General features: G+C 30.8%; 5 protein-coding genes across 5 annotated transcripts; 3 read left to right on the forward strand and 2 right to left on the reverse strand.

The window, feature by feature from the left end:
* The first annotated feature begins 1,577 nt into the window (after nt 1-1,577).
* LOC101213322 (UDP-glucose iridoid glucosyltransferase) lies at nt 1,578-4,417 on the forward strand. The gene is made up of 2 exons (XM_004145277.3): nt 1,578-2,177; nt 3,441-4,417. The coding sequence occupies exons 1-2, from the start codon at nt 1,703-1,705 to the stop codon at nt 4,322-4,324; spliced, it is 1,359 nt and encodes a 452-aa protein (XP_004145325.1). The 5' UTR covers nt 1,578-1,702; the 3' UTR covers nt 4,325-4,417.
* Nucleotides 4,418-6,792: 2,375 nt separating this feature from the next.
* LOC101209577 (UDP-glucose iridoid glucosyltransferase) lies at nt 6,793-8,526 on the forward strand. The gene is made up of 2 exons (XM_004145276.3): nt 6,793-7,395; nt 7,469-8,526. Exons 1-2 carry the CDS (start codon nt 6,907-6,909, stop codon nt 8,342-8,344), a joined length of 1,365 nt encoding a protein of 454 aa, XP_004145324.1. The 5' UTR covers nt 6,793-6,906; the 3' UTR covers nt 8,345-8,526.
* A 3,884-nt stretch (nt 8,527-12,410) lies between these two features.
* Nucleotides 12,411-13,278, reverse strand: LOC101204666 (17.5 kDa class I heat shock protein). The gene has a single exon (XM_004153683.2). The coding sequence runs from the start codon at nt 13,125-13,127 to the stop codon at nt 12,681-12,683; it is 447 nt and encodes a 148-aa protein (XP_004153731.1). The 5' UTR covers nt 13,128-13,278; the 3' UTR covers nt 12,411-12,680.
* A 1,664-nt stretch (nt 13,279-14,942) lies between these two features.
* Nucleotides 14,943-15,830, reverse strand: LOC101204421 (18.5 kDa class I heat shock protein). The gene has a single exon (XM_004153682.3). It carries the CDS (start codon nt 15,650-15,652, stop codon nt 15,170-15,172), a length of 483 nt encoding a protein of 160 aa, XP_004153730.1. The 5' UTR covers nt 15,653-15,830; the 3' UTR covers nt 14,943-15,169.
* A 1,704-nt stretch (nt 15,831-17,534) lies between these two features.
* LOC101212648 (17.3 kDa class I heat shock protein) lies at nt 17,535-18,268 on the forward strand. The gene has a single exon (XM_004145220.3). It carries the CDS (start codon nt 17,669-17,671, stop codon nt 18,149-18,151), a length of 483 nt encoding a protein of 160 aa, XP_004145268.1. The 5' UTR covers nt 17,535-17,668; the 3' UTR covers nt 18,152-18,268.
* The last annotated feature ends 17 nt before the right edge of the window (nt 18,269-18,285 follow it).

An 18,285-nucleotide genomic window follows, 5' to 3' on the forward strand; every position in this document is an offset into this window, starting at 1 on the left:
TTGAAATCAATTTTCTGTTGTCCGTTGAGCTAAGCCAATAGCTTAGTTATTTAAAGATCACGATAATCTTCGATAACTTCTTTATGCAAAGATATAGATAAAAGATTCCTATTGAGAAGAAAAAAAAATATCTTTGAATAATATCATTTATTTAAATAACCACGCTAATAATAATGAAAAGAAACTTATTATTTCTTTTTGACAAAAATACCCAACAAATTCTCCCTTGTCAAAAATTAAAAAAAAAAATTCGAATAGGAAAGTCCAGTAATACACGCAATCCTTTTTTTTGAGGAGCTTCACAAATCTTCTCGACAGTTAATAACAGAGAAAACAACAATGAAAACAATAAGTAAAGATACTAGTGACACACAACATTGTTAACCTAATTCGATGACATAACATCTACATTTGGAAAGTCCTTGACCCGAAATCAGAGATCTTATTACTTTGATAATCATAAATCATAATCTGATTCTTAGTACATAGATATTCATATTCACCCTCTCACTAAACAGTGGTACAGTTTATTGAATCAGAACTTTATCACTACTATTTCAAAGTTTGATTTAGCTAAACAAAATCCTCCCCCTTAATCATGCAACTCATATAAGGTGTTAATCAAGAGAGTCACCCCCTAAATATCGTCCTTCATCAAGTCGTAACTACCGTTTGTACAATTCATCTTCTAAAGAAGTTTTAACTTCCACATCAAAGAAACTCAGCAACCAATCAGATTGTCAAAAAATAACTTACACGGTGCAAGTTCTACTAAATAACTTGATAGGCAGATCTTCAAAGAGTACTTTCCACACTTTTCACTCTGATAACTTCAAAAAACCTACTTTCTTTTTTGCATACCCTCTGAAAAAGAATAGAACAACAATACAAAGAATACCAGCCCGACCAAATCCTTCACAGTAGAGAAAGAGTAAAACAAAATAAAATCCCTATTCCAAAAAACTATTCTTTAAACACTTTCTTTTTGCAATGTCATTCCACCGAAGACAGAGCTGAACAAAACAACATTCACATGCCCACAAATCTTCTTATAAGGTTAGTAGACCTAAAGGAAGTACCGCAGTGAAAGGTTCCTTTGTTATAGAACCACCGTTCTCTTCACACCTTTGGTTCAGTATGGAATCTCTAGTTTGATATAAAATTTGAGACTACTTATAAGCATAGTAATTAAATTTTAAAATTTTAAATTATAGAAATTACTAAGCCTCTTTTAGTAACCATTTTACTTTTAGAAAAAAAAAGAATTCAACCTATTTTTTCTGTGTGTTTTAGAATAATTTGAAACTTTCTTAAATACAATGATTGAATTTCTCACCAAATTCCAAAACAAAAACAACATTTGAAAGCTACATTTTTTGTTTTCAAATTTTGGTTTAATAGAACATAAATATCAAAATAAAAGAATCAATCGAAGGTAAAAATAGTTTCTATAAACTTATTTTTTAATAAAACAAAACCATTATGAAAGGGAGTATAATATTTGTACTATTCAATTATTTTGTGAGCACAGGTAAAGTAACAAGAACAAAAAGACGAGACAGCCGGCCTCTAGTGGTTTAGGTTGCCAGCTGACTCATAATATATATATATATGTATGTATGTATTGTTTGATAGCTCCATTCTTAATAGCAAACCCCAAACCTTTTCTGCTTCTTCTTCTTGATGTGAATAAAAAAACCCAATGGAGAAGACATTGGAAATTTCAAAACGAAGGCGTTTACTACTGGTGCCATGTCCATACCAGGGCCATATTAACCCAATGCTTCATCTAGCAACATACCTACACCACAATGGCTTCTCAATAACCATTGCTCACACATTCTTCAACTCCATAAACTCTAACCGCCACCCAGACTTCACGTTCGTCCACCTCAACGACCAACTCCCTAATGACCTCCTCGTGTCTTTGGATGTGGCCTCGGTGTTGCTCGCCATCAATGATAATTGCAAGGCTAGCTTGGAGGACATCTTGGCCAATATCGTCGAAGATGTCATGTGTGTAATACACGATGAGGCCATGTACTTTTGTGAGGCAGTGGCTAGTGGTTTTGGGGTTCGAAGTTTGGTGCTTCGAACAACTAGCATAGCGGCATGTATTAGTCGGCTGGTTGTTCTACAACTTCATGCAGAGGGTCGTCTTCCTCTACTTGATCAAGGTGTGGATTATATATATATATAACTTTTATTTTGGTCTATAGTTTTGTAATGCAATTAAATTTTTACTGTTGAATTTAATTTTGGAAAAATCTAAACTCATATTAAAATAATTTATCCTTTAAATACAACTTATTATATATTAGCATGCACTCTAAACATAAACTATATTATGATCGGTTTATAACCTAAACTATAATAACAAACGCTAAAACTTCATTTTTATTTTTATTTTTGAATGTGAATAATAAGAATAATGTTTTTAGATTCCAAAATTATAGACAGAAGATGCTTACTATATTTGCTTTAATTTGTAGGAATATTTCTGTTAGAATTGATCTAGGAATATACGTTTCTATGAATTCTAAACAATATCTCAAATTTTCATAATCCAAAAATGCACTTATCTATCTTTACTAATTCAAAATAACTGAGTTCTTTTTCATGTGTAATAAAATGACCAAATTATTTATAAATATTTTTAAAACGGTAAAAAAATTTAGTGTCTTTCTACCATTTTATCATGTTTTTAAACGATTCTCCTATTTAAAATAAACACTCTTTCAATTTATATTACATATTTGTTTTCAGGAGTTTTTTTAAAATAAATAAAAAAAATTGATAAACTATTATACTTTATAGAAATAAAAAATCAATTTAAATTTTCTATTAAGGTAAATATTTTATCAACCGTTCCATTTCTGACATTTTTTTTTGCTTTTTAACCATTTTAATTTTTTTTTAAAATTAATACAATTTATATTATATATATTATTTTTCTCGACAAAATAATATGTTGCATAATTTAAAATTTTTAAAATATATACACTAATTTGGATATATGCTTAAAAAGTGATAATTGAACTAAAATATATGACTTAACAATTAAGGTTATACATATATAATATATAAAAGAAATTAAATTAGAGCAAAAACAGTGAGATAGAAATAACTTGACCCAGCGGATAAGCTAGAAAATCATGTTCAGAATGACATCTAAAACTCTGAAGATGTTTTCGGTGAGGACATCCTAGAATGCATGAAAATTTCCATATGTCACATAAACGTTTTTTAACACCACCGAACAACATGTAATTCAATGCCTATTTCATGAGATTCGAGAATAATGTGTTCGAAACAAAAGCACTATGTTAACAGTGTTCTCAAGCATATATGTATAAAGAAATTAGTAGGAGGGAATCAATTCATTAAAACTCAAAAATTATGAATTAATATCCCCTCAAATTCTCACTATTATTGAACAGGATCCATGGAAGATGAGGTACCAAATCTCCATCCTTTGAGATACAAAGACTTGCCATTCTCGGTCACTTCAGATGTCTCCAAAATGGCAGAAGTAATTCTCAAAATGTACAATATCACCACTTCTTCAGCTGTGATTTGGAACACAATCCCATGGCTTGAACCATCTGAATTCACCCAAATCAAAACCAGAATTTGCAACCAAGTCCCTATTTTTCCAATTGGCCCAATTCACAAGATTTCCCCAACCTCATCCTCCTCAAGTTTACTCAGTGAAGACTCCACTTGCCTCTCATGGCTTCACAAACAAGCCCCCAACTCAGTTATCTATGTCAGCTTAGGCAGCATTGCCATCTTAACAAACCAAGAACTTCAAGAGATGGCTTGGGGCTTGGCTAATAGCAATCAACCGTTCTTGTGGGTCGTTCGCCCCGGCTCCATTAAAGGCTCCGATGGGATTGGATTCGTTTTGGAAGAGTTCCAAGTGAAGGTTGGAGATAGAGGGTGCATTGTGGATTGGGCTCCACAGAAGGAAGTGTTGGCTCATAGTGCTGTAGGTGGATTTTGGAGCCACTGTGGTTGGAATTCTACAGTTGAGAGCTTGAGTTTGGGTGTTCCAATGTTATGTAGGCCATATTCAGGAGATCAAAGAGGAAACTCAAGGTATATCTGTTGTGTTTGGAGAGTGGGATTGGGTTTGGAAGGTGATGAGTTGAAAAGAAATGAAGTGGAAAAGGGTATTAGAAAATTGATGGTGGAAGAAGAAGGAAGGAAAATGAGAGAAAGAGCAATGGATTTCAAGAGAATGATTGAAGAATGTTTAAGGGAAGGTGGATCTTGTTCTCGTAACTTGAAAGAGCTTGTTGATTTCATTATGTCTTTTTAGATAGTATTAACCTAATCAATGGTTATCTGATTGATCTCTTTAATAAACCTCTATTGAACTACATATATATGTGATATTAAAATTTATTTGAAACTCATATTTTCTTCAAACAATTTCTTGTTTCATAGGTATATATGGATATTAATTATATCAAACCTAAGGTATATGTAAGCATAAATATTTATATTTCCAAAAATAGATGATATTAACTAACAACTTCATCAGTTTTCAAATTAAAAATTAAATGTCTACACGTTTGCTAATTGATGAGTTTAGCTCTTGAGATTCTAAATAATATATATCAATTAAATCGAATAACTTTCTCCACAAATCTTATTTGATAGAAAATATAAACATATAAATGAAATTTTATTTTAAATAATGTAAATTTTGAAACACTTTCTTATTTTTTTATTTTAAATAATGTAAATAGATGCAAAACTATAGAAAAAAATAAGTGTTTTTAGGTGAGGATCCATGACTTCTATGCACTGAGTCTCACACATTTCATTTTTCCCTTATATATATATATTATTCTATTATACACTTTCTTATTTTTTTATTATTTATATACATTTTAGTGGGTCTCACACATTTCCTTTTTCTTATTTTATATATATATTAAATGGACACTTTTAAAAATAGCAAAATAAATTAAAATATTTATAATCTATAGCAAAATTTTGAATAATATCACTGGTAGTCTTTTATCATTAGAGCATATCAATGATTATCATGCTATAGTTATAAATATTATGTAAAATTTGCTATTTTCAAAAATTTTCTATTAAATATTAAATTTCTAAAAATATCTTTTTTTATTAAATTAACTTATTATTTTTCTTATTGAATTTATCTTTTCTAATTAATTTAATTATTTTTTAATCAAAATTATACATATTTTTTTCAATTTTCAATTTCTTAAAAACAAAACATATATATTAATCAAATATGTTATTAAAAATATATATTAAACAAATTAAAATAGTAATAATAATAATTTAGGGAAGTCAAAACCTTACTCCAAATAATAATAACATCAATAGAAAGCCCCAATGCATATGGATTATTGAATAAAAAAATTTAATGTTTATGATAAAAAGAAAAAAACAAGAATATGAAATAATTGAAAGTTTTTTAATTTAATTTACAATGGAACCATAATTTTTCTAATATATATTTTAATAACATTATTTTGGTTAATATATGTGTTTTTTTGTAAAAGAAATTGAAATTTTAATATATATAAAAAGAAAAACGATAAGTTAATTTAATAAAAAAGATACTTTTAGAAATTTTATATTTAATATATATATATATATATATATATATATATATATATATATGAGAAAAAGAGGGTAGGTAGGGTACACGTGTAATATATATAAATAGAAAAAATAATAAAATGTGGGCCAACATATATATAAAAAAGAAAAAAAAAATGAAAGGTGTGAGACCCATTACTTGAAAGTCATCGACTCCGAAAACACTTTTTTTTTTAGTTTTGTATATACCCTATTTTTTACCTATATTTCAAAATCTACATTATTTTTTAAAATCGTTCCATATAAATTTTAAACAAATGATTTAATAAGAAAAATAAAAATTTTAAATGTAAAAAAAAAGCTAAGCATGTTTATAAACCATAAAATTAGTTGGGATTGTCTCCTAAATATTACTTCACCTGTGTGTATACATATTGGGAGAGTTGCAAATTTAGCATACAACAACACTTTAAAAAATTTACAATAGCAAAATTTGTCAAATTCTATCAATGATATAAGTCTATCACTAATAGATCATATTGCAAATATTGGTCTATCACTGATAGACCATACGAAGTCTATCAACAGTACAAGTCTGTCCGAGATAGTTTTGCTATATTCTTAATTATTATTCCTAAAATGTTCATCAATTGCAATTTTCCTAAATATATTAATTTATGAACATGTTGTATGTTACCAAAAGAAAAATTGTCAAAAATAATAAATATGATAAAATATTTACTAATATAACCGAATTTTTAGATTCTAGATGGTGACAGTATAAGTTGTAAATATTTTAATTTATTTGTGTTACTTTTAAAAATATTACATATTACTATTGTTTTCTTAATATTATAGAATTTAGATTAAATTATGATAAAAAGTTATAATTTACTCATTATAATTTATAATTAAATTCTAGTGTAACAAATTTACTAGTTAGTGAATCAATTTGACTGTTTAACCTATAATTTCGAATGCATTGCATCAAATAATCTTATAACAAAATATTGTATTTTTACTTTATGCTTTTATCCTTTATTTAATATAACTCTCTTCATTTTTAGATTTTAAAATCTAAAATCTGCCTTCGAGTAAAAAGGAAAAAGAGAAAAATTACACAATATAGCAAAATTTGATATTAAAAGGGTAATGTGTGTCTAAGTGTGTATTCACGTGTATCAATATAATTTAAAATTCATTTAGCTATATTTTATTAATGTGTGTATTCACGTGTATCAGTATTCTATTCCCCACAATATGATCATCTTCGTCTCTATTTCATTTCAATCCCACAGTTAACCTCAAACTACTTCAATGGAGACCGCTAAACAAACGGAGATCCCAAAACCACGGCGTATAGTCTTGGTCCCATGTCCGTACCAAGGCCATATAACTCCAATGCTTCAACTCGCTAGTTTCCTCCACTCCGTCGCCGGTTTCTCCATCACAATCGCTCACACTCGCTTCAACTCTCCCAATCCTTCTAACTTCCCGCATTTTCAATTCGTTTATTTGGACGATGGAATCCCTGAGAAGGAAGCGATTCCCACGGATTTGATCGCAGTTCTATTGGAACTCAACGTTAACTGCAGAGATAGTTTCAAAGCTGAAATGCGCAAACTGATGGCGGTCGAGCCGGAGGATTCCAGTGAGGTCATCGCCGGTGTTATTCATGATGAGATCATGTTCTTCTGTGAAGAAATTGCGAGTGATTTGAAGCTGAGGAGCTTCATTTTGCGAACTACCGCTGCTGTGACTTCTTTGGCTCGAATGGCTCTTGTTAGCCTCAATGATGAAGGGATGGTAATTTACTTTAAATTTCCTATTAGAAAATGAAAGCAAGTGTTGATTCCCAATAACAGAATCTATGTTACAGGATCCAATACCAAAGCTGCATCCTCTGAGATTCAAAGATCTCCCAATCTCACTAACAACAGACTTCACCGGATACTCAAAATTGATGAAAAAGACGTACAATATGGAAACACCCACCACAGCCAAGGCCATCATCTGGAACACAATGGAATGGCTCGAAGATTCAATCATGGCTAAAATCGAAAACAAATCCACAGTCCCAATCTTTCCCATCGGGCCTTTACATCGAATCGTCTCTGCACAAACGAGTGTACTCAAAGAGGATTTCGACTGTTTATCATGGCTCGACGAGCAAGCGGACAATGTTGTTATCTACGTAGCCATTGGGAGCATAGCTTCATATAATGAGAAGGCGTTTGGAGAAATGGCATGGGGGCTAGCCAACAGCCAGCAACCATTCTTGTGGGTGGTTCAACCAGGAGCGATTCATGGCTCGGAGTGGATCGAGGCATTGCCTAAGGATTTTCTAGAGGCGATTGGAGGTAGAGGATATATTGTGAAATGGGCTCCTCAGAAACAAGTGTTGGCACATAGGGCTGTGGGGGGATTTTGGAGCCATTGTGGATGGAATTCTAGTATGGAGAGTTTGAGTGAGGGAGTTCCTATGTTGTGTAGTCCATGTTTTGGGGATCAAAAAGTGAATGCAAGGTATTTGAGCTATGTTTGGAGGGTGGGGATTCAGTTGGAAAATGGATTGGAGAGAGAAGAAATCGAGAAAGGAATTAGAAGACTAATGGTGGGAGAAGAAAGCAAAGAGATGAGAGAAAGAACCAAGGATTTCAAGGAGAAAATTGAAGCCTATGTTCTTAAGGTAAAAGATCAATGCTACTCACACACTTACTTGGCAGAGCTTGTTAGCCTACTCAAATCGTCTTGATCGTCCAAAAAATGCATGTTAATTGTTGTTGAGCTTAGAATATTGAAGTTTCTTATTATTATATCTTTTATTTTGTTACGATATCATCACTTATTTAACAAAGCAGACTTTGTATTAACCTTCTCATACATGTTACATGTGGAATTGAAAATCTATCTACCACTATCAAATTGGATTTCAAACTATCTTTCCACATAAAATTGTCAACCACCTTTCAAAGACCAGGTAAAATTACAAGTTTAGTTATTAAACTGTTTGTATCGGTTAGATACCTAGATTGATATAGGACAGGGGTATAAAGGTAATTAGATTTGTTGACAATTAGATGGTAATAAATAGAAAGTTGGAGAGGAAAGAAAGGCAGGAAGATTTTAGTGAAGATAATGGGCTGGAACATTCCTTGAAAGAAAGGAAGAGTAGAGAGTTAGGTTCCTTTAAGTGTTCTTGAGTTTCCTTTTACTTGTTGTTCTTTTATATTGTAATTTCAGCTGAAGATATCAATAAACATACACTATATAGGTGTTAAATCAAATTAGTATCCGAGCACTAATTTCTTGGAAAATGGCAATCACAAAAACTCTGAAATCCATAAAAAAGAATATTGAGCAGTTGGAGATTCAAATCGAGGAGAACAACTAACATATGTTAAAGTGGATTGAAATGATGGAGATGGAAAGAAGCGAAATAGAGATAAATAAAAGAAGATTCGCTAGTGAAATATATTGAAGACGTGATTCGTGAGAGATGATCTACAACGAGCGAAACAGAAGATACATTCAGTCGAATAAAGATGAGTGAGAATAAGGTAAAACATCTATACTTAAGGAATAAAAAACGAGCAACACACTTGGCGAAAGAAAAAACTGCAATTAGTGTATGAAGCACAACATCGACAAGTCAAAATACTGATGATAGTACAATCAAAGGAAGAAATATATCGTTGAAAGAAACCAAAAATGAAGAACGAATGAAGAAGATATGAGTGATCCAGACAAATTCAAGAAGCTAGAGTTACCAATGTCTAGCGGCAAGGACTTCGATTCATTTCTTTGGGGGCCGAAAGGAATTTCCAAAAGTATAAACGGAATGATTTTGGAAAAGCGATTGATGTAGCAATAAGGTTCAATGAAACTGCATTAGATTGGTCTTGGTCAAAGAAGGTGAGGGAAGAACTTATATGCAGATGAATAAGACGAATCTTAACAATCAAACGGAAACAATCATAAAAGGTCGGCAAGAATTAACGGTGAGATACAAAACGAAGACTCGAGTGAAGAAAAAGTTGTTGCTTAAGGAAACAAAAACTGGTTGGTTGCAATCGAGAATGAAGAAGTCGTAAGTTGTCCGATCGCGATGGAAAAAGAAAAGGCAAAAGTCGACAGTTGTCTGGATGCAGAGGAGAAGAAAAACATCGACAAATGACAATCTACGATGGTTTGAGAAGTTGATCTAGAATAGGAGTGAATAGCGTGAAAAGGAAGAAGGAGTTGTCATGTGATGCCAATGATGTGGCAGAAAGTGACAAAAAGAATTAGAGCATAAGAACTAAACCCTAAAATATTGGTTATTCTTATTTTAAATTGGCTCTATTGGAGTAGTTTGCGAAATGGATTGTCTTTGTCGTCCAATGCTCATCTTGGCTATCATGTTAATAATGATCCAAGAGTTTATAGGTTATCTCCTCCTTAGATCCCTCGTGCTATTTTTTCTCTATAGATAGAAAGATGGATAAAAGAAAAAGAAAAAAAGAGGTAAACAGGAAAAGAAGTTAGACCGAAGAAGAAGGAAGAAGAATACGAAATCAATGGTTTTCTAAAATTAAAGAAGAAAGGATTGTTGAAATTGGAAGAAGAAAAGGTTGTGAAAGTGTAATTCTTTTAAATTTTACTTGAGAAAATAGGATGTAATTCATGTATATAAGAATATTATTGGTGTTTCCAAATTCTTATTTTATTTTATTTGTCATTTTTGAAAAAAAACAATCAATTTTGCTATTTTTCAAATTGATAATTTTAAAATTGTTATTCTTGTTGACCCATTTCTTTCTCTAACTTGAAGAGCATATCAGTTGGAATAATTTGTAATTTAAATGGAGAAAAATCAATTTTTGCACCTAGAAGACAAGGTGTTTTTGAAGGTCCGAATAATGCTAGATACTACTCATTTTCATTTTTGTCCTTTAGTCACTCTAACAAAAAAAAAAATAGAAATTATTTGGATTGACTTAAGAGAAAAATATTCTATAAAAAAATAATGCAGTTTAACTTTTACATTGCACATGTATCATAGAAAGACAACCATAACTATCACTAAATATAACCCTATTTGATTTTCATTTTTTACTTGTTAGGATTATTTGAAAACCTAGATTTTAAACATTTTTTTAATGTTTTACTTAACTAAAACTTTTGTAAACTCCATTCGATTAATTTAAGTTGTTATATTTTGTAAATAGTTTATAATTTAAATTGTTATATTTTGTAAATAGTTTTGTATTAATCTCAAGTAAACCATTCACGTTAATAACTATAATAATCTTAATTAAATCATTCAGATTAATAACTATAATAATCTTAATTAAACCATTTATGTTTATAACTATACTAATCTTAATTAAACCGTTCACGTTTAATAACTATAATAATCTTAATTAAATCATTCAAGTTAACAATCATAGTAATCTTAATTAAACCATTTATGTTAATTACTATAATAATCTTAATTAAACCATTTATGTTAATTACTATAATAATCTTAATTAAATCATTCAGGTTAATAACTATAATAATCTTAACTAAACCATTCACGTTAATAACTCTAATAATCTTAATTAAATCATTCACGTTAATAACTGTAATAATCTTAATTAAACCATTCAGGTTAATATCTGTAATCAAAATTATTGTTAATAAATATTAAATTTTTTTTTGTTTTTACATCGTGAAAATCAATAAGTCAAAAAATTGAGTTATATGAATAAAATATTTTTTTTAAAAGAATCAATTATATATTTTATACATGATAAATTTAGATGGTACCATTGACAAAAAAAAACATATTACCCATTCATGCACTCAATTCCTGCCCTCAAATGCAGGCATTAATCAGACATCATTTCCAAACATTTGATTTTGAACCTGAACCTGCACGCCAAACTCCTTCTCCTTCTTAGTGTTTAAAATTTGTATTTGAGTAGCTTGAACAATACATTCCCTCCACTACTACTGATTTTTTTATTTTAACTGTTAACCACAGTGCCTTCAATAGGCTCAACTCTTGGATAGACCTCCAATGTGCAATTAATTAACCCTCCCTTCAAATATAATTACTTTTAGTGCTTACTGCTCACATACGCGAATTTAGTATAAGCCTAGACTCGAGCTCAACTTTATATTCTTTATATTATATATATAAATATAATATCAATTACATATATATATAAAATTAATTAATACAGTATGAATTTCGTGGTAATAGACCTAAGTTTTATTTTTTACTAATCTATAAAACCTAACTGCTCACATATATACTTGCCCATGGCCAAACAACACCAACTACATTACTTAGTATAGATTCAGGGGACTAACTCGAAGCCTCTATCAATGCCTCTATCAATAAAATTTTTAGATCTGCCACTACTTACATACATACGTGGACAACTTTACTTGTCATGCCACCTACCAATGGATTAAGGCTCATTTACATCATTTCAAGCTGTGAACAATCAAGGTGGATTTGACTCAACAGTTTACTCTCCAAAAAAAATACAAATTTAGAGTCGGTGCATCAGATTTTTTTTTTATCAACATGACCAATGTATGCTTTTTGATATCTAGGAATCATTAGTAAAGTGATAGTCCAAAGACCAGATACACTACTCCAAATAATAAAAAACGTATGAAATTTTACGTGATTAACTCAAACTTACTCCACTAACAACAATTTTATTTGAGAGAGAAGTCTCTACAACTAAGGCCAGGATCATAAATAATGTAAATGTAAAGATAGCAAATAGGTAAATAATTTAGGTCCTTGGGAGCATCCTATTCCAAAAAATAAATACAAATTTAACCTTTAAACTAACAATATTTATTTTCTTTTTGTGAAAATTGGAATCTAAGTAGAAAACCGTCACAAATTTTATATTGATATACATCTACATTCTAAGATAAACAGAAAACCCACACATTTACACTACCACAGCCACAGAAACATTTTATCAAACACATGGTGAGCAATCCAACTTCAAAGTACAGTACACATAAAATCACAAGCAGATTCTCATCCTAAACACAACATTCAAATTCAGAGTCTTACTTGTCTACAATGGCGAACTTTACTCCCCAGTGATCTCCACCACCCGCACATCGCGTCCACTCCGATCATCTTCTTCTTTAGGAACAAACACAGTAAGAACCCCAAAATCCATAAACGCACTCAACTCCTCAATTTTCCCACTCTCCGGAATCTTGAATCTACTAAGGAAACCACCGCTTTCAGTGCTGATCTGAAGCATCCGATCATCCTGAAGCTCGACGAGCACGTCTTCACTGCCGAACCCGGGAAGGGAAGCTCTGAGGACATGAGCGTTAGGGGTCTCAGTCCAATCGAGGTGAGTGTTGACGGTGGCTCCCCAAGAGAAGGGACCGGAGAATGAGGAAGGGAGAGGGAAATCGTGCCATAGATCTAGAGGGAAGGGGAAATTTGGGAAACGATTGAGGCTGTTTGAAGGGAAAGGGTTGGAAATACGGCCGTCTTGACCGGTGATTGGAATTATGGACATTGTTGGTGAAGATCAGAAAGCTCTACCGGCGAAATTGAGAGTGAAATTGAAGTGAAGAAGATTGGAGATGGGGTTAAAAGGAAGGTGTAGTTGGTGGAGGTTGGAACAGAGTCCAAGCTTCCAGGACCTTCCAATACCTTCTAGTATGTGCATAATGCACTTGCTGAGGTGGAAAATGAAAGAGTTATGTGTTTGGATAGTTTCATAATTCTTTTGAATTTTGTAATAATTAGGAAATTTTATTAAATTATGTAATGATTAATAAATTTTATTAAAGTTTGATACTATTTCTTTTAAAGATTTTAATGTGCAATATTTTAGAAAATATATATAAATATATAGTAAAAGTTGAGATATAGCATTAATGTTTAAATAAGATATAAAATTTTAATATATTTTTGTAAATATTTTAGTTTATTTTGTTATATTTAAAGGTTTTCCAAAAATTATTTTAATATACATTATTAAATTTCTAAATTTTTAATAAAGTACACCACTTTTCAAAATTCACAAATATTTTTAAATATATTAAGATGATATGAAATATTTACTAATATAATAAAATAATATTACTTAATAATTTAAAAACTAAAAATAATTATAATGAATAAAACTTTTTACCGTTAATTATATATTAATATTTTACATTCAATTTGTAATATTCTACTATGATATAGGAATTGAGTCGAGAAATTAAGGTCATACCAATTGGATGTCTATTATCAATTAAATACTTACTCTCATCTATTAATTAACATGACAGAGTTAAATTAATTATAGGATTCTTCATAAATTGAAGAAATAAAATTATTTATACTCCATTAGAAAGATTATTAGAAGATAGAATTCACTGCATATGATTTTTTTTTATTTTTGAGTGGACAATTTTCGATTTTTCTTAATTATAATTACATTTAAGCTTCGTGCGTCAAATAAAATTAATAGTTATTATAGATAAAAATAATTAAGGTAACTAAGTTGATAATTGTTATAAATGAAAATAATGAAAGAATAATTATTATAAATAAAAAGTAATTAAGAGAAGGCATGAATAATAAACTAAAAGTATGAATTAACATAGTAATAGATCTCCTTAATTAATTAGCTTTTTATAGAGAGAAAAATTGTGTAAAAAATAGTTAATTTTTTCTTTTAAAAAATTTGGTCTCTTACTAGTAAATTACTAAAATTGATCCGATCTCTTACTTGTAAATTTACTAATAATTTACTGGTTCATCTTTCTTTTTTCTTAAATTATTTGAAGTTTCGATTCTGTGTACTAGATATTATCGATTCGCTATTCTATTTCTATCAATATTTGATATTCTATTTATTTGTACTAGATATTAGTTATATGATGTTCAATTCTCTATACTAGATATTAGAGACTCGATATTCAACACTTAAAATTCCATATTTGATACTTTCTAACACTCTACAATTTATTCAAGATTACATGTGTTCGTTCGATTTTTAAAGAAAAATAACAGAAGAAAAGATAAAAAGAGAGTAGAGATGCTAAAGAAAACAGACATTATTCATTAGTTCTAGAAAAATAGAGCTTTATTTTAGGTCAGATCACCTATGCAAAATTTTCAATTAAATTCAAAATATAGACATATGTTTATATATATGATCTTGAGTCTAGCGTGATAGATATGATATCTACCACCAATGAATGTTGCTATGTTTAGGATTTCCTTAAAAGATCATTACATGTACGCTAACATTTAGAAAATGCGTAGCGATTTAAAATAAAAGTTCATAAATCAACTAGGAATAGAAAAGAAATGTCCAAACTGAAAAAGTTCTTTGTAAGAGTTTGAAATAAGAAACTCAAACTAGAATTGATAATAACTGCAAATTTCTACATCAGAATGGAGATTTCAAAAGAACGAACCACAATTTGGCGTTTACACAATTAAGCAATCTCACTAGCAAAAGAAAACCTGTGTTTATGATTCCAAAATCACAACGCAATTCATTTACATCTTCAAAATAAAAGCATGAACACAAGATCCATTCAAGCATTCTCAATTTGATTAGCCGGAAATCTTAACAGACTTCACATCCGCCTTCTTTTCTTCCGCCTTAGGCACCGTCACAGTTAGAACTCCGTTCTCCATTGATGCCTTAATTTCCTCCATTTTCACATCCTCCGGCATCCTAAATCTCCTCTTGAACTTTCCACTGCTTCGCTCCATTCGATGCCATTTCTCGCTCTTATCCTCTTTCTCTACGTTCCGTTCGCCGCTAATCTGAATCACTTTACCGTCTTCGACCTCCACTTTCACTTCCTCTTTCTTCAGTCCAGGCAGATCGGCTTTCAGAACATGAGCCTCCGGCGTCTCCATCCAATCTACACGAGCGTTCACTATAGCTGAAGTTTCTCGAGCGATTTCCGGAAAGTGAGATGAAATTGAAGAAGGAAAGTGAAAATCGAATGGATCTGAGAGGTCGAATGTGGCAAATGGATCGAAGACGCTGCTCCGTCGGCCACCGAAAAAGCTTGGAATCATCGACATTTTCTTAGGTTTTGGCTTGAAGAACTTGAAATTGGACTTGGAAGGGAAATTAGATAGCGCTTTGATTGATGTTGTTGATTATCAGAAGTGTATTGTTGCTACGGAAATTTCGATTGGTGGGGAAATCGAACAAGGTGATAATTTATAGCGATTGGCCGAAGATTGGAGAATTGTCTAGAAAAATTCTTTCCGCTATTTGTAAATTTATTCACCTTCGTGTCGTCTCTCGTTAGTTCTCGAACGTTCGGTGGTAATTTTATTTAGGAATTTTTTCAAAAATATAAAAGTTATTTAGAAAATTTTTGAAAACCAAATAAAAGCCCACAAACTAATGATAAAAACCATAATCGAAAATATAAAAACATTTGTGATTAATTTGTAACAGATTGTCACCCAATTTTTCATGATCTTTTATATTTATCCATTTGTCTATTTGATACATAATTTTAACCAAATAAAAATGGCTTAAAGAAATAAGATAAAAAGGAAGTAGAAATCTAAAATATTTTAGAAAAACCGTTAATTTTATGATTTTTTTAAAATTGTTTTATTATATTTATGAAAATGAACCTTTTATTTATTTATTTTGAAAAAATATCAAATAACTTTATTTTTAACAATCAAGTTATTTTAATTCGTTTTTGGAACTTAATTATTAATACCAAAGTGGATGCGAGTGTGGAAAGGAGAAGTTGTTGTGGTCTCAATTTCTTGTTTTCTGGTTGAACCATTTGGTTGGCTCACTCTACCAATGCACACACTAAAGCTGAATTTGTTGTTTGGATATCTATCATGTATGTGTGGTCTTCCATATGGATAACTCGTGATCATTTAGGGTAAGTTCGCTTAATTAGCATGTATTGCATTTTGAGAGATCCAATTTTAAGTACGCAATGGATTTGATGAGGCATTACCATTCAAGTCAAATCTGACCGTCTAAATGTGGCTTGTCAGACTGAATGTTGTTAAGCAGATAAACAAACAAAGTTTCTGTTTTCATTGAAAAGCTAAAGATCTAGGACAAGTCTTTGGTGATCTTTCTTTTTCCCATGTTCGACTATTCTACAATGACTTAGCTCACAATGTAGCAACTAAGGCCTTGTATGAGGACGTTCTAACTTTACTTTCCTTATTCTACTTAGTTTTTCTTATTTGAATCTTGTGAAGTTGTATGGTACTTTCTTTGGCTAATTTACTTTTTAAAAAATAGTGTCACATCTATTAAATTATGAGACGAATGATGTGTTTGAAATACAAATTCAAGTATCTAATTTGAACTAAGTTATTTTGACAACAAATGTGTTTGATAACACTTCAAAATACATTTTAAAATGTTTTTATCAAAAGAGTTTAAATAAAATGAGTTTTTTGAAAAACATTTTTTTAAGTCAATCCAAATAGACCCGAAATCATTAATCTTTTTTATAAACAATAGTCATCACACATACCAGAATTGAAAAAAAATATATCACACTACAACAAACAACTCCTTAACAAACGATAATTGCATCAGATAGCACATTTGATAACAATAACTAAGCACTTGTAGAAGGTTATAAACATACTCCTATCACTAATATGATATTATTAGGCTTCCAAAGTTAAATCTAATTGTTATCTCGAAAAGATATTACAATATAAATAAGAACAAATAATTATAAAAATAAAAAAAATAATATGGATCTTACTATCGTAATAAACTCTTTTCTTTTTTATAATCTTTTTTCTTTTTTTGTTATTTTTGAAGGGCTTTAATTCCATAAGAAATGACTGAGTGAAAGCCTAGAAGGTTCATATTCATATGATGACAAAAGCGATGATATTTAATAGAGATACCTTCCAGAAGAAACCAGAATCTTCAGCCAGTTGCTATAAACTCTCGCCTCTTTCGCTTTCTTTACCAATCAGAAATTCCAAACCACTAATTCTATCAAGATCTTTGTTGAATTCAATCAAAGCGCTTCCAAGTTTCGATTTCAAGTCGCGGATTAAGTTCTTCAAACTAAATCTACGAAGATGTCTATGATTCCAAGCTTTTTCAATGGCCGACGGGGCAGTGTCTTCGATCCATTTGCCACGTTCGACCTCTCAGATCCATTTGATTTTCACTTCCCTTCTTCAATTTCATCTCACTTTCCCGAAATCGCTCAAGAAACTTCAGCTATAGTGAACGCTCATGTAGATTGGAAGGAGACGCCGGAGGCTCATGTTCTGAAAGCCGATCTGCCTGGACTGAAGAAAGAGGAGGTGAAAGTGGAGATTGAAGACGGAAGAGTGATTCAGATTAGCGGCGAAAGGAACGTAGAGAAAGAGGATAAGAACGAGAAATGGCATCGGATAGAACGAAGCAGTGGAAAGTTTCAGAGGAGATTTAGAATGCCGGAGGATGTGAAACCGGAGAAAATTAGGGCATCGATGGAGAACGGAGTTCTTACTGTGATGGTTCCGAAGGCGGATGGGAAGAAAACAGATGTGAAATCCGTTGAGATTTCCGGCTAAACACCGAGTTATCATGTGAAATTTTAACTAATGAATCCATGCAAACTGTCTTTGTGAAATTTGTACAAATTACTTTCGATTAATATGAATAAAAGAAGCCATATTGCATCTTAAAAAGACGATTGATTATCATT

Source organism: Cucumis sativus, chromosome 1 (genome assembly GCF_000004075.3).
Source record: "Cucumis sativus cultivar 9930 chromosome 1, Cucumber_9930_V3, whole genome shotgun sequence".
Classification (NCBI taxonomy): Eukaryota; Viridiplantae; Streptophyta; class Magnoliopsida; order Cucurbitales; family Cucurbitaceae; genus Cucumis; species Cucumis sativus.

Bases quoted from the DNA above. Each gene is read 5' to 3' on its own strand.
- LOC101213322 (XM_004145277.3), top strand. From the start codon at position 1,703: ATGGAGAAGACATTGGAAATTTCAAAACGAAGGCGTTTACTACTGGTG. The intron at 2,178-3,440 runs GTGTGGATTATA...ATTATTGAACAG, and splicing joins TCTTCCTCTACTTGATCAAG to GATCCATGGAAGATGAGGTA.
- LOC101209577 (XM_004145276.3), top strand. From the start codon at position 6,907: ATGGAGACCGCTAAACAAACGGAGATCCCAAAACCACGGCGTATAGTC. The intron at 7,396-7,468 runs GTAATTTACTTT...TCTATGTTACAG, and splicing joins GCCTCAATGATGAAGGGATG to GATCCAATACCAAAGCTGCA.
- LOC101204421 (XM_004153682.3), bottom strand. From the start codon at position 15,652: ATGTCGATGATTCCAAGCTTTTTCGGTGGCCGACGGAGCAGCGTCTTC.
- LOC101204666 (XM_004153683.2), bottom strand. From the start codon at position 13,127: ATGTCCATAATTCCAATCACCGGTCAAGACGGCCGTATTTCCAACCCT.
- LOC101212648 (XM_004145220.3), top strand. From the start codon at position 17,669: ATGTCTATGATTCCAAGCTTTTTCAATGGCCGACGGGGCAGTGTCTTC.